At 37.4% G+C, this 16,195-nt stretch overlaps 1 protein-coding gene and 1 pseudogene across 2 annotated transcripts in view; one reads left to right on the top strand and one right to left on the bottom strand.

The window, feature by feature from the left end:
* Window positions 1-16,195, top strand: part of PPM1D (protein phosphatase, Mg2+/Mn2+ dependent 1D) — a 91,974-nt gene that overhangs the window by 66,354 nt on the left and 9,425 nt on the right. For both annotated transcript variants that reach the window (XM_053911894.2, XM_024573027.4), the window contains one exon: window positions 8,751-8,875. In XM_053911894.2, coding sequence (XP_053767869.1) covers window positions 8,751-8,875 — 125 coding nt within the window. The remainder of the gene's footprint in view (window positions 1-8,750; window positions 8,876-16,195) is intronic.
* Window positions 725-10,653, bottom strand: LOC128779299 (small ribosomal subunit protein uS19 pseudogene; annotated as a pseudogene).

Below are 16,195 nucleotides of genomic sequence, written 5' to 3'. Positions count from 1 at the left end.
TAGAATTTTATTAAAATTGACCTTCAGCCCCAGCTGATGTGGCTCAGTGGATTGAGTGCTGGTCTGCGAACCAAACGGTTGCAAAAGGTTGCTGGTTTGGTTCTTGATCAAGGCACATACCTGGGTTGGGGGCTGGTCCCAGTTGGGGAATGCGGGAGGCAATGGATCCGATGTTTCCCGCACACACTGATGTTTTTCTTCCTCTCTTTCTCCCTCCCTTCCACTCTCTAAAAATAATTAAATAAAATGTTTTAAAAAATTAACCTTCAGCTTTTTTCTTTGATTTCTAAGTCATATATACTGCAAACCATTTTTCTCTATTTGAATTTATTGTCTTAATGTGTAGGTAGCTTATAAACTATGAATTGAAATCGCCTTCGGTATGATATTTTTATGATATAACCTAAAATGTAAGATTATTCTGAAAGAAGAAAAAATAACATGAGAAAAAGAAAAAAATTATTTCAGTACTTATTTGTAAAAATCAAGTGGCTAGAGGCAAGTTAAATGTTTTCTATCAAAATAATCATTCTAACCAAAGCCTTATGATATTACTTCTCTTTTTTGCTTTTAGTAAATCAAAATGGTCTTTTTCAGAGAAATAATAAACTGGGGAAAAGAATTAACATCCTTAAACTATAAGGAGTTCAAAACATCAGTAAGAAAAACACTAACACACCACCCCCCCCAGACAGGTGCACAAAGGAGAAGTTGTTTGAACAACAAAGATGCAAAAGAGTAGTAAACATGGGAAAGATGTTTGTTTAACATTATTGAAAGGAAACGCTATCCTTCTGTTGGGTTTGCAAAGATTAAAAAAACAAGAGGTAATCCTTAATATTTTTGTTGAAATGGGTATCTTGTTGGTTGAACTTTAAATTGGTACAACCTACATGGAATATGATACCTACCACAAGTTTTAAATATTTATAGACTTAATAATTTCAGGAACCTAAAGAAGTCATCTGAAATGTGGACCAAAATATGTGAACAGAGTTACTGATGTTTAATGACTGGTAAAAGCTGGAAATAACTTGAAGGCCAAATAGCTGGAGAGTGGATAAGGATATTATAATACATATTTACCACATTGAATATGCTATAGCCATTTAATGTTTATAGATATATTTTGAAAAATTCATGGTGTTACGAAAATTTTTAAACATAAGTAAAGATAGTTTGTTTTTTTTAAAGTAAGTCTGCTTTTATTGGCTATCTGAGAGGGACCAAGTGGGAGGAGTGGGTGGCCCCAATGCTGGGCCTGCCATGCTTTCCCGGATCGTAGGTGATGGAGAAGTCGCCCAGGTAGTGGCCAGTCATCTCTGGCTTGATTTCCACCTGGTTGAAGGTCTACCCATTGTACACGCCCAACATGCTGCCACCCTCTCTGGCAGGAAGATCGTGTCTCGTAGATCAAGTCCCGTAGGTACGTCTTTACCTCTTCCGGCTTCTCCGTGGGCTGCGCTTCCTTCTTGGCCTTGCGCAGGCGCTTTAGCTGTAAGTGCCACTTCCTCCGCAGGCTGGGGTTCAGTCGCCTCTTCTGGCTGTGTAGAGCTGCGTCAGTGGCTCATAGGACTTGTCAAGTAAGCTAGTCGGGGTCCCTGCGGCTGTAGGTGAGCTTGCAGAAGGGCCGCTGCTGCTTCTGCTCCCCTTCCGCCATCTTGTCAGTTCCCCGGACAGGACCACCCACTCTGCGTCTAGATAGAGTATTCTAATGAAGTCCCATATGTGGGGAATTTTTAATAACGAGAGAATGCCTATTGGTCACAGAATAGGTAGGATATAAGATTATACTTGTGTAATCCCAACTATATAGAGAAGTAGGAATAGGATAGAAATACAACTAATGTTAACAATTTTCTGAATGGTGATTTACTTATATATACACACGCACACACTTTTTCAGGCAGAATAAAATGACGTACTGTAGAAGGTCTCTCAACTACTATTGTCCCACCCAACTCCCCTCGACTTACAAGAAACTAGTACAGAATAAACAATTCTGTTTATTCAATAGAGGGATATATATATATATATATATGCAATTAAATACGATATTGTACCATGGATGGATGGACTGTGATTTATGTAGTCTCTGAAGGATTTTTAAAAAAATATTTATTTACTTTTAGAGGGGAAGGGAGGGAGAGAAACATCAATGTGGGAGAAATCCAGCGATCAATTGCTTCTTGTACTCCCCCCTCTAGGGACCTGGTCACAGCCCAGGCATGTGCCCTGATTGGGATTTGAACCCGCAGTCTTTTGGGTAGCAGGCCAGTGTTCAATTCACTGAGACATACCAGCCAGGGCCATGTAGATTGTATTTAATTTTAGGGTTAAAAAAGGTATCTTGGTAATGTTCTGACTTTATCTTATGAGAAAGTTGAATATCTTTTTATTTGTTTAGGAACCATCTATATTTCCTTTTCTTTGTATTTCTGTTTATATAGTTTCATTTTGGGGAAAGATTGTTAACCTTTTTTGTATTAACATGTAGGAGCCTCTTACACAATTCATTAAAGAAATTAGTGTAATTGAATTTTAGATGTTTTCAAAGTTTGTTGATTATGTTCCTGGGATTTTTTCCCCAGGAAGTTTATTTTAATGAAGTTAAATTTATCAGTCTCTTCTATCATGATTTTGGGTGTTGTGCCATACATACAATTCTTCCACTCTGACATTTTTTTTAGATGACTCAAATTGTTTTATTTTGAACTTTCATAATAGGGTTGGATAATTTATTTTATTATTTTCTTTGAAATATTTTATTGTTTATGCTGTTAAAGTTTTCTGAATTATTCCCCCTTTGCCGCACTCTACCCAGCCTGCTCCCCATTCCCACAGTCAATTCCCACGCCGTTTTTCATGTCCATGGGCCACGCACATATGTTCTTTGACTACTACCTTCACCTTCTTTCAACCAGTCCCCACCTCCCCTCTCCCCTCTTAGAGTTATCAAGTCTGTACCTCCCATTTTTCTTTCCTCCAAGTTGTCTACCTTTCGTGTTTCTATGCCTCTGATTCTATCTCCCACTCTGATGTTATTAAAAAGTCTTCATTGTTTTCTTCTAGTATAGCAGTGAATACTTTTGTCTTATGAACCCTTTATACTTTTAAAAATTGAGGACTTTGAAGAACTTTTTGTGTATATGGGTTATTGATTTTGCCATATTAGAAATTAAAACAGACATTTTCAAATATTAATTCATTGCAAAATAACAATATTAAACCAATAATATGTTAATATAAAGAACATTTTTATGGCCCTGGCTGGGTAGCTCAGTTGGTTAGAACATCATCCTGATATACTGAGGTTGCAGGTTTGATCCCTGGTTAGGGCACGTACAAGAATCAACCAATGGGCCCTGGCTCGTGTGGTTCAGTGGATTGAGCACTGGCCTGTGAACCAAAGGGTTGCTAGTTAGATTCCCAGTCAGGGCACGTGCCTGGGTTACAGGCCAGGTCCCTGGTAGAGAGTGCACGAGAGGCAACCACACATTGATCTTTCTCTTTCTCTTTCTCCCTTACCTTCTCTAAAAATAAGTAAATAAAATCTTAAAAAAAAAAAAAAGAATCAACCAATGATTGCATGAATTAAGTGGGACAACAAATTGATGTTTCTTTCTTTCTCCTTTCCTCTTTCTCTCAAATCAGTAAATAAAAATTTAAAAGAAAACATTCTTTTTCTGAAAAAATAGTTGTTTTCCAAAACATTTAGTGAAAGGATTTGCATTGTTTACTATTTTTACAGGTCTCTGTAATGTCTGGCTTAATGGTTGACAGCTATATTCTCATATCTGCTTCTGCATTCAGTCTGTTGTGGTATGTTATTGTGGTTGCAGTATCTGAAGTAAAACCTGGTATTCCGTTAATATGTAGTTGGAAATAGGAGGAGTGTTTTAATAGCTTTTTCATATATTGGGGATATTCTTTGATACTATTCCAAAACTCAGTAAGTGGTATCCATGCATATTTTTTATTAATAGACTTTATTTTTTACAGAATTTTAGGTTCACAGCAAAATTGAGCAGAATATACCATAAAGTTCCTATATACGTCCTGCCTTGTCCTACATGCACAGCCTCTCCCACTGCCAACATCCTGCACCAGAGTGGTACATTTGTTAGAATCAGTGACCCTGCATTGACACCTCACTATTGCCCAAAGCCCACAGTTTACATCACGGTTGCTCTGGGTGTCCATTCTAGAGTTTTGACAAATGTAAAATGATATGTGATCTACCATTATAGCATCACAACAGTAGTTTCACTATCCTGAAAATTCTCTGTGCTCTGCCTGTGTATTCCTCTCTGTCCTCTCCCCCACCCCTTACTCTTGACAATCACTGGTTTTGTTAACATCTCCACAGTTTTGCTTTTTCCAGAATGTCATATAGTTGGAATCATAGGGTACATAGTGCGTGCACGATTTGGTAAAACAGGCATTAGTCACTTTTAAAATACTGGTTCACTGATCATCCAAATATTGACATATGTATGCAGATCATCCAAATATTGACACATTTTATAAATACACTAGCATGTCAAGTCTTATAGCTTCTCAAAAGCTCCACTGAATATACATGGTCTTAGTATTATATTATAAAAGTAATTTTGAGATTGCAGACCCTCTGAAAAAGTCTGGGGGACTCCCACAGGCTTCTGAACCATATTTTGAGAACCACCTTTTTAGTATTTGTATGATTTCATATTTTACATATTTATTAGTATCTCTGGAACTTTTAAATCTAAGCTGTGTTGTTGGGTACAAGTTAATTTTTTTTCTTCATGGTCATTAGTAGCCACTTGAACAATTGTACGTCTTTTATCGATTAGGTTTACTAGGCATAAAACTCTTTTTCAGTGGGAAGATGACCTTGCGTTTACTCTCTTCTAGCACTGTTTCCTCTGGTTAAGATAAATAAGGAATGTCAGTTCTGTTATAAGGCAACATGGCTTATTATAGAATGACCCTTGAATGGAACTGCATCTGGATGAGGAAGATTTTGAATAGACTAAAAAGTTCTTGGGAAGCACAGACCATAGCTTCCCTATATACATGCGGTTTGATTTGTGCAGGGACCTAGAAGTTAAGAGCTATTACAAGACACTGATTCCTGAGGCATATGAAACTCACCTATGGCATATGAAGCTCACATGGGGGTGGGGTGCTACAGAATGGCTCCTGGATTTCTGTAAGGGTCATTGCTGAAGACAACATGATTGAGATCGCCTGCTCACATACTGTGTTTCCTGTTTTGTCTCACACAAAGTTAGGTGAGCCTGGTTTCATGCTGTAATCTATTTGATCCTATGAGTGGGGAGATCAGTCTGTACCTAAGACACTGCTGGTAGTTATGGAAAGTGAGCTTTGTAATGATAAACTGAATTCCTGTATATATTTGATCTTCTTCTGGGCTTTCTATTTTTTTTATACTATATGTTCATACTATAAATAGCATGCTTTTTATTGTTTTTTACATTCATTTTTTAATAAGATTTTATTTATTTATTTTTAGAGAGAGGGGAAGGGAGGGAGAAAGAGAGGGAGAGAAACATCAGTGGGTTTGCCTCTTGCACTCCCCACAACTGGGGACCTGGCCCACAACCCAGACAAGTGCCCTGACTGGGAATCAAACCGACAATCTTTTGGATTGTGCAGGCTGGCACCCAATCCACTGAGCCTTACCAGCCAGGGCCGGTACCATACTTTTTAAATTGAGGCTTTATTGTAGTTTTTAACAGTGGTAGGCCTGATCACTTCTCATTCATCTTTTAAAATATAATTTTCTTGACTACTTTTTATTTTTCTCTCTGAATTTTTAAATGCTATTTTCTTTGATTTTCTTAACATTTTTTAGAGTTTATGTTTTTTGTCTTATCTTTTAAAATACCATCTGGATAGTTGGGCAGATGCTCTTTGCTATTTGGGAGCAGGTGTCTTTTTGCATAAAATGAGCTGTTTTATTATAAGTTATTTCCTCCTTTCCCTCTGTCTCACCCTAGGCAACTGGCCAATGTTCTGTTTTTCCTGCCTTCTGTTGCTGCTCACTCAACTCTCTGCATATCAGGCTGTTCTTTTGTGTATGCCTTTTAATCATACAGGACAACGGTGAGGAGTGCAATAAAAGCAGCATTTCTAATAACATTGCTTTGGTTTTTTTGATTCTGGATTTAAAACTTTATTTTAATCAGTATCATTATGTTGTCTTTTGTTCTTCAGAAGCATAGAGACCATAATATTTTTTTTTAATATTAAGTATCAAGAGAGCTCCTAGTAGAGTTATGTCGGAAGTAATTTGCGTAGCTACAATAATTACTTAAGTATTAAGTCTTATTTTTAGGAAGCAGGTTTAGGAAAAACCAATAGGGCTTAAGGTGCTAGGGAGACAGAATGTTGGTATCTTTTCTCATGTAACTCTTACGTTTCATCAGTTTTTCCCGAATGGTAAATTTAGTCTTTATTCTGATTTGCCTTTTTTGTTTTTTAGGTTTTTTTCCTGATTTGCTGTTTTGAGGATTAGCATTGAAGAAAGCATAAAATAACAAAACGACCATCTTTAATATTCTTACTGTTGTTAGGACCTATAACAATGTAGCTTTCAGAATTGTTAGTTAAACCCTAAAGGGATAGTAAATGAGCGGTTCTCTTGAATTTCTCTTCAATGTGAACATTGACAGCTATTTCTGATCATTCCGTACTTGCTTCATGCCTCCCTCGTGCTGTCTGGTGTAGTAGCCACTAGACACTTAGGGCTGTTTAAATTTAAGTACAACTAAATTAAAATTAAATAGGATTAAAAATTTAACTTCTTATTTGCACTAGCCACATTTGCAGTGTCCACTCGCCACAAGTGGCTGGTGATTACTGTATTTGGACAGTGCGAAGTAAACATTCCGTCATTGCAGGAGGTTTCATGGGACAGCTTTTCAAAGCTGCCAGCCTGCCCTCATCAGATGAGCTTGTTTTCTACTTTAGAAAGAAGACTGAAGCTATTCTTTTTCTGCCGTATTCATGTTTTTTTAATCTTTCTCACAGGAACATTGTTCTTTTCTCATTTATAAGGTTTATGCCTTTGTTTTGCTTTTCTTAGGATGTTTATCCCAGTTGCTAACTCCCCCTTCTCTCTCTAGTATCTTTGAAGTTAGAGCGGATGTATAAAAGCCGTCAGTGGAGGTAACCAGCTGGCTGCTGCTGAGGTGTGCAGCAGGCATTTCCCTGTGACGTTCGTTTGGAGGTGGTCAACATTATTTGCCCTGTCTTCGGTTTTCCGTACCTTTAAGCCAGTGTCGTTTCAGTGTTCATCAAGTTTAGGGGAATAGAGTCATGCTGCTCAAAGTCAACATAGTAAACTAGTAAGAGACAGACTTGTATGTCAGGATGTCATAGTACTTGTCAGTGAGAAAAATAACTAACAAGAAGACCATGTATTGTCAGCCAGCCTGCTGTAGATGAAATAAAATTTCAGATTATAATCAAAGAATTTCTGGGTACACATGGGACCTGAGTAAGTAGACTTAATCAGATTACCTTAATGTCATCTGTCTTTGACAGCCTTGGGAATGAGTCATTCTGTCTTCTGCATATTCTGTCAAATGAACCTAGTATCAGGCAGGCTAACATTGTTTCTTGAAAATGCTCTTTGTGACTCTAAACCCCAGCTTTTCTAGCCTTCCAGAGGAACATTTTTCTTCCATTGATTTTTTAAAAAAAAATTCAGGCAGATTATGATTAAACTGATTTAAGGGTCCACTTCCCATTTTAATAATACCAGGCACAGGCCCTGGCTGGCATGACTCAGTGGATTGAGTACCAGCCTGCGGACTGAAAGGTCGCCAGTTTGATTCCCAGTCAGGGCCCATGCCTGCGTTGTGGGCCTGGTCGCCAGTTGGGGGCATGCGAGAGGCAACTGATTGATGTATTTCTTGGGCATTGATGTTTCTCTTGCTCTCTTTCTCCCTCCATTCCCCTCTCTCTAAAAATAAATAAAATCTTTTAAAAAAATATACCAGGCAGAGGTTAAGAGATCATCTCCATTGTTCTTTTCCACCTCTATTATTTTGGATTATAACCCATTTTGCTCCAAGACTTGACCGTATTTCCATGCTTCCGGCAACCCAGAGTGCACTAACTCCTCAGGGTACTGATTACAGATTTCTACTGCTCCCATGCCATATTTCTAGTATGGTTTTCTTATTTTGTAACTCCTGAATCTGCACTTTTACAGGTTTTTCCCCAAAGTGTAATCTCATATTTGTAATTACCGAAATTTCTAAATACATAGATTTTTCTATTAAGGTATTTCCTATTCTTCAAATCAAAAATATTAAAGCTGAAGTTCTGAGTATATGCAAATCCTTCAAAAACGATATGACCTTTGGTTCTTTTTAATTTCTTCTATCAGTGTTTGATCTATCACATTTATATGCTCTTCTTCCTCCCCTCACATTTTTTTTAGTTATCAAGTTATCTTTCTTTTTTCTTAACATGATTGCTACTAAATTTTCCTCCTATTACTACCATTCCAGTCTGTCTAGCCTACTTCAGTAACCTTCGAATTCTCATCTTAATCTGCCTGTTTTGTCTTCCCTGTCAGAACAGGAACTTTGGTTTGTGCATCTTTGTATCTGAAACAGACAAATCATTATTTTGTGATAATGTGATCTGATTTTATTAGTTATTTAACATGTAGAGCTACCTTAGTTGTTATATTTTAATCATTTAGAGTATTTATGTGAACTCTTTTTTAGTGTGGTGAACAAGTCTGGGGTGAATCGTGTAGTGTGGAAACGACCTCGGCTCACCCATAACGGACCTGTTAGGAGAAGCACAGTTATTGACCAGATTCCTTTTCTGGCAGTGGCAAGAGCACTTGGTAAGTATGGTTTATATTTGGTGAAATCATATTGGATTTTCTACAATATATGGTGGCAAAATGAAAGAGATTTTAAACCCTCTTGTGGTGCATAATGGGGGTAGAACTTTAAATCCTAGCTGAGGGAAAGGTTAAAGTATGGATTTCAATTTTATTTGCTCTTTGATCATGAGTCATGTTCAATGATTTGCTAATTCCCACCTGTACTTGGGGAAGTATATGTATGCCTAGGCTTAATGCTACCCTTAAAAGTGTTTCTAAATGACCTTCCCTACTCAGTCCTTGACATTTCTCTTAAGGGTCTTGAAAGCTCTTCTTTCCTTTACGTAGCAAAGTAAATTGCCCATGACAAAATAAAATACTTTCTAGTCTACCTGGTTTTGGAAGGAAGGCTAGAAGATTGTGGCGATAAAAACCTTACTTTGGATTTGCTAGTTAAATTTTTTTCTAAAGGAATTTTATTCTTAGAAAACATCAGTTGTTTTCATCTCTCTTTTCTCTAACAGACACTTGAGTACTGACTTGGTGCCAGGCATTGTGTTAGGTTTTGGTGAGACAGTACAGATATATGTGTATGTAGATACGGAGCAAGACTGTGTAGCTGGAGAGACAGGCAGTAATGAAGTTAGCTTGTGTCCTTGCTGGTGGGGCTTAGTTGGTTGGAGCATCATCCCTTACACCAAAAGGTTGGGGGTTGATTCCTGGTCAGGGCACATACCTAGGTTGTGGGTTCAATCCCCAGTTGGAGCACCTATGGCAGGCAACCACTTGATGTTTCTCTCTCACGTCTCTCACTCTCTCTCAGGGTCCTGTGATAAAAATAATTTGAAAAGGGAAAACTATTTCAGACATTGTGATGAAAACGCTCCTTTGGGAAGTGTTATTTTAGCTGAGATTTAATAAATGGCTGAGAAGGAGCTGTTCTTTTATTTTTTTTTCCCCCTCACCACATCATGGTTTATTCTAAAGGAATATAAGTGAGGAACAGCCTGTCCTGACTGACGTAGCTCACTTGGTTGGGCGTCATCCTGCAAAGCAAAAGGTCGCCAGTCCATTCCTGGTCAGGACACATGCCTAGGTTGCGAGTCACATATGAGAGGCAACTGATCGATGTTTCTCACATTGATGTTTCTCTCCCTCTCTTTCTCCCTTCCTTTCCCTCTCTCTAAAAATGAATGAATGAATAAAATGAAAAATTTATTAAAAATACCTTCCCTTTATTTAAAAAATAAAAAACAAACCGAGGAACAGCGACATGAAAGAGACGCATAGGGCAAGCTATGGGGAAGGGATGCAGCACTCCCAGGCCCTCTCCAGGTGCTGCTCTTCCCAAATCTTAATGTGTTCCCCAACCGGGAAGCTCTCTGAACACCATCATTTTTTCAAAAAAATTATTGTGAAGAGCCTGTTGAAGAATATTCCAGGCATGGACCCTGAATTAGGAAAGAGCTTGGCATGTTCTAGGAATTATCAAAGGTTGGAGTTAACAGTGCAGATGTGGGCCACATCATGACAGATAACTAGCATTCTAGCCTAAGTGTACTGGGAAGCACTAAAAGATACTAAGCTAAAAAGAAAAAGAGAAAAAAGACAGTAAGCTAAGGACTAACACTTGATTTGCCTTTTTAATATCATTCTTCATATTACTATGTCTTGTTCATCTTTGGTGATCAAGTGCACACTGTACCAGTCTCCATGGGGCCTATAATATAGTGTATGGGGAAATAGATAATTAAAAAAAGAAAAACAAATGAGAAATTTATTCTAAAAGGTGTCATATAGGAACTAAACAACATGATTTGCCAGTAATTGGCAGGAGGGATAGTAGGTGGCAGGGGAGGGCTATTTTAGAGAGGATGATCAAGGAACATTCTTTAAGGAGGTGGTATTTGAATAAGACCTGGAGGAAAAGGGACAAGGAAAAAAACAGTCAAATCAGAGCCACAGCATTTGCAAAGGCCGTTAAGCAGTTAGTGAACATTTCATTGGGGTAGGAGATGAGGAGGGCCTTAGGGCTTCTCCCAACATACTCTCTTTTCCTACTAAATAACATTCTGATTTCCTTTTGGGAAATTATATTTCTCCTACTATGTGCATTCTTAGTTTAGACATTCTTATTCCAGGTCCTTTTATAAAACGTAAAATATCCAGCATATGACCCCAGTTATACAGTCAGATTCTCTATTCTAGGATTTTGAATTGTAAATTCGGTAAGGACAAACATTTAAAAAACTGACTGGAATGAATTCATCCTAGTGATAGCAATTCCTTCAGCAGTGTCCATTGCAGTGTTTGGGTGTTCCTGCCTAATTGCTTGGAAATGCTGTTTCCGTTCCTGATTCTCTAGTTTCTTTTGTGCGATCAGCTACTTGATTTTTTTTCATGATGCCTTTTTGGTCTATATTAACCTGAGCTGGAAATTTGCTTGCAAGCAAAGAAACCTGATGCAAGAAGGAAAGGGTTGTTTAAGAACATGAATGAAGCTAATGTGATAGAGCAGAAGTAGAGATATAAAATGAATATGGAAATGAGGACACTTACCTGATTAAGAAGGGCCATGCAGGCTAAGTAGTGAGTTTGGTGAAGACGTAACGGGTGGTAGGCAAGAACTAAATCCTACAAGGCTTTCTAGACCAAGGTAAGAATTTTATTTTAAGTACTTTCAAGGAGGGATTGAAGAATATAGAAGTATACCATAGGGGTTAAGAGGCCTTGGATCCCAAATTCCGAGATTCCAGTCCCAATGCTGTTACTTACTGTACTACAAACTTGGGCAAATTACTTAATGTATTGTGGATGACTTAATACACGTAAAATAGTGCCTGGTACATTGTAAGTGCTCTATAAATGTTATCTGTTATTGTTGCTTATTGAAGTAGGACAGTGACATTATCCAGGTTGGGTTTTTTTGCTGGGTTATATGGTAGCTTTAATTTTTGAGGGATGTCCATACTGTTTTCCATAGTGGCTATACCAATTTATATTCTCACCAACCTGATCCAGTTTGTTTTTATTTTTAAAGGTTTTATTTATTTATTTTTAGAGAGAGGGGAAGAGAGGGAGGAAGAGGGGGAGAGAAACCTCAATGTTAGAGAGAAACAATGATTGGTTGCCTCTTTGTACATAAGAAAGGAGTAATAAGGCAAATAAGACTGAGAAAGAGCTGCAAGTAAAATACGTGTACAATGAAATTCAGGAGAGCGTGTCCTGAAAGCTAAGAAACAAAGTGTTTTAAGAAGGTATTTTGTTATGTGTCGGTTTTACCTCATTTAAAAAAAAAGATAAGTATTTCAAATATTGATGGTAGTTCAGGTAAGGGGAAGACTGAGCAGTGACCATTGGGTTTAGTAGCAATGTGGAAGTTCTTGGTAATTTTGACACTATCTTTTGGTAGGATAGTGAGGCCCTAATCATTATTGGTGTTTGTTCAAGAAAGAACAAGAGGAGGAAAATTTGATAAAGCAAGTTTAGACACTCTTTCTAGTTATTCTATTATAAAGGAAAGGAGAGAAATGAAGCTTTAGCTGGAACAGAAAGTATAGGGTCAAGAGAGAGTTTGTTGCTGTTATTTTAAAAAGGGAAGGAATAATAGCAGTTGATAGGAAAGATCCTCTAGGACAGTGAAAACTCCACATAGGCGGTAAATGGTAATTGCTGTAGTAATGTCCTACAATATTTTAACATGACTTGGTAAACAAATACATGGAAATGAATGAATCTCGACTTAAAAAACACTTAAGTGGGAGAGATGAAATGTGTTATGAAGAAATGGCTTATGTTTTTTCTCTTGAATTTTCTATCACATTTTCTCATCAAAAATAATAATACCTTTTATATTTGAACATTTAAGCTAAAAATGCTTTGTCACATTACTTTTTCAGTCTTTATTCTGGTATTTGTGGAAAAACTTTTTTAAAAGAAATACTATATTTTAAGTTTAATTTGTTGCGTGATAATACTTATCTGCCCATGGTAAAATAAATGATAGTATTTAGCATTGTTATTATGGTTTATGGGAATTTATTTCTTTTTTTGTGCAAGAAAGAAGATTGTTTATAAAAAGGGGTACCATTTATTTAGTCAGTGATGATGAACATATAATTACTTGAATACAAATGTAGCAAAGGTGCCTTCTAGTGGCTGCCTGATGGAATTACATGTGAATCTTATAAATCATTTATTCTTTGAGCAAGTATTTATTGAGCACTGTACGTGCCAAGCACATGGTCTTTGCCCTCATGGAAGCTCACAGTTTAGAAAAGCGTAGAAGCATTCATTAAATGATAACAAAAAGAACTTAAAATTACAACTCTTAAGTACTTGTATATGTGCTAAAGAAAACTTAAAATAAGGGTATTTTACTGAGCTGGCAAGGCCAGAGGAGTGTTGTTTAAGCTGAGATCTGAAGGATTACTAGAAATTCGGGGAGGAAGAAAGTGTGTTCCAGGCATAGGAACTGCATTTGTGAACAGCTCTGTGGTGTAGGGGAAGCATGGTGAATATAAGGGATTCTGATGAAGGCCCTTGTAGCTGCAACAGAGATGTAGGAATAAGAGGCATGGTTAAAATGAGAAGATAATGCATTTTTATAGTCTATGGATATCTTACAAGAGAGAACTGTTGCGGAGTTGGAGTGGGAATTATATAACTAGATTTGTGTGTGTTTTAAAAATTATATCAAAATACATATAACATGAAACATACCATCTTAACTGTTTTAAGTGTACAGTTCAATGGTGTTAAGTACATTTACACTGTTATGCAGCCATCACCCCATCCATGTTAAATTTGTGTTTTAAAGAGATGGTTTTGGTTGCAATTTTTAGAATAGATTAGTTGAGGCAAGAGTTGCTAGAAAGCTCTGCATGGGAAGCTATGCGCAGAGCGGGCAGGGTGCTGAAATTCACTAGAGGTGAGGACTACTGTGCTGGCTGCCTTGCGTCACAGGTGCAAGCAAAGAATGAATGAAAACCAGAAGAAAGACCTCTTTCTCTTCTGGTGTTCCTCTGGTGTCACTACTTGAGGACAAAAGGAAATGGTCATTGAGAAGCAACCAACAATGTCTGCCACAATGTCCAAGACCCTTCCCTTCAGTATGTATAGGAGTGACATGCTGACCCTATTTTGCTGTAAAAACACTTAGTTCAAGGCCCAGTTCTGATCCTTACTGTCTCTTTTTTTTTGGATCCTTACTCATTTAATCTCAAGTAAAGCCATGTAGATCCCCTGAGCTGATAAAACAAAGGAACTGGCTAGCCTACATTTGGCTACAGATACAAATCAATTCTAGGGATTTTGCTGGCAAATTTAAAGCAACTTGAGCATCGAAACAATAATAACATGAATAAATTATAGCATTGAGGAAATAAAGACTCCATGAGGATAGTAAGAAGGTTATAAAGAGGTAGAGGGGAGAATGAGAAGCTCCTCTTCAGTAAAAACAACTAATAAATGTAGTTAGAGTGTCCTAATTCTGTCATCATCAGTTTTCAACCGTCACAGTAACAGTTGATTCATGTAAGAATCATTAATGGATTCTAAACTATGGCATATTTTGGTGGAGAACAGGATATTTCACACAGTTTCAAACTGGCACCATACAGATTAATCATCAGGTATTAAAAAAAGGTCACTTTTATAGTGCTGGTAGACAGCACTTTGACCAAATGGTCAAGCTTGGCATTGCCAATAATGGAACAAACTGACACTTTGTACCTCGTAATATAATAATCTGAGGAGGATACTGCTTCAGCAATGCACTTCTGGCCAAGAAAAACTTTAACCTGAACACAAACCGTGTATCTTGCTTGAGAACAGGAGGAAACAGACAAATCCCAATTAAGGGCCATTCTGCAAAACAACTGGCCTGGACTCCGCAAGTGTTAGTGTCATGAATGATAAACACGAACCAAAGAACCTAGAGGATTTTTCTTTAACCTAGGTTCTAGGTTAAAAACAATTTAAAAATATGACAACTAAATGTAATTAATGATCCTTGAGTGGATCCTAGGTATTTAAAAAAGCATTATTGAGACAACTGGGAAAATTTGAACAGGAATTTTATTTATATTACACAATACTAGATAAATATGAAATTTCCTGAGTGTGGTTATATGGAAGAACATCCTTATAATTAGGAGATAAATGCCAAAATTTTAATATTTAGAGAAGGGGTATTGATGTCTGCCACCTAATCTTACATTGTCCACCAAATATATAGAAACCATCTCTTCCTAAAAATGGCAACATTATGTAGAAAGTCCCAAAGAATCTCCCAAAAAGCTGCTAGAATTAGTAAATGAATTCAGCAAGATCACAAGATCCAAATTCAACATACACAGTCAATCATTTTTATGTACTAGAACAATTCAGAATTGAAATTAAAAAAGCATCATTTGTAATATGAATACTTAGGTATAATTGTAATAAAATATGTACAAGATTTGTATCCTGACAACTATAAAACACTGCCCTGGCTGGTGTGGCTCAGTGGATTGAGCATTGGCCTACAAACCAAAAGGTTGCCAGTTTGATTCCCAGTCAGGGCACATGCCTGGGTTGTAGGCCAGGTCCCCAGTTGGCAGTGTGTAAGAGGCAGCCAATCAATGTATCTCTCACACATTGATGGTTCTTTCCCTCTCTTTCTCCTTCCCTTCCCCTCTCTCTAAAGTAAATAAGAAAAATCTTAAAAAAAAAAAAAAAAAAGCTATGTCACTATGAATGCATGGCCACCATGGTTGATGTTTTAAAAAAAGAAGAATTAAAAAAAACAACTATAAAACCACTGGTGAAAGAAATTAAGACCCAACTATAGATATATCATGTTCTTGGATTGGCAGATATATTCTTAAGATGGCATTAACCTCCAAATGGATCTATAAGTTCAGTGCAATCCCAATCAAAACCCAGAGTTTCAGGGGGTTTTGGGTGGAGAGGGCAAGGGGGGGTGGGAATTGGGACAACTGTAATAGCATAAGTAATAAAGTAGAACTTAAATTTTAAAAAAAGCCCTCAGTGGTGTGGCTCTGTTGGGCGTTGTCCCACAAACCACGAGGTCGCTGGTTTGATTTTCAGTCAGGGAACATGCCTGTGTTGTGGGTTCCTCCCTGGATGGGGTGCATAGGCGAGGCAACTTATTGATGTCTCTCTCCCTCTCTTCTTCCTCCCTTCCCCCCTCTCTAAAATTAAATAAATAAATTAAAAATACAGAGTTTCAGAAATACAAGCCGGGTGAAATTAGCCCTTTTTCAGGAAATGTACTGAGGTTTAGTGAGAAAGAAAGAGATTGACAAGGTACTGGGGACTAGTGATTTTGGAGTT

This window comes from Desmodus rotundus, chromosome 9, assembly GCF_022682495.2.
Source record: "Desmodus rotundus isolate HL8 chromosome 9, HLdesRot8A.1, whole genome shotgun sequence".
Lineage (NCBI taxonomy): Eukaryota > Metazoa > Chordata > Mammalia > Chiroptera > Phyllostomidae > Desmodus > Desmodus rotundus.
Note: the sequence above shows the minus strand (reverse complement) of the source record. Positions and strands in the feature narration are given on the sequence as shown.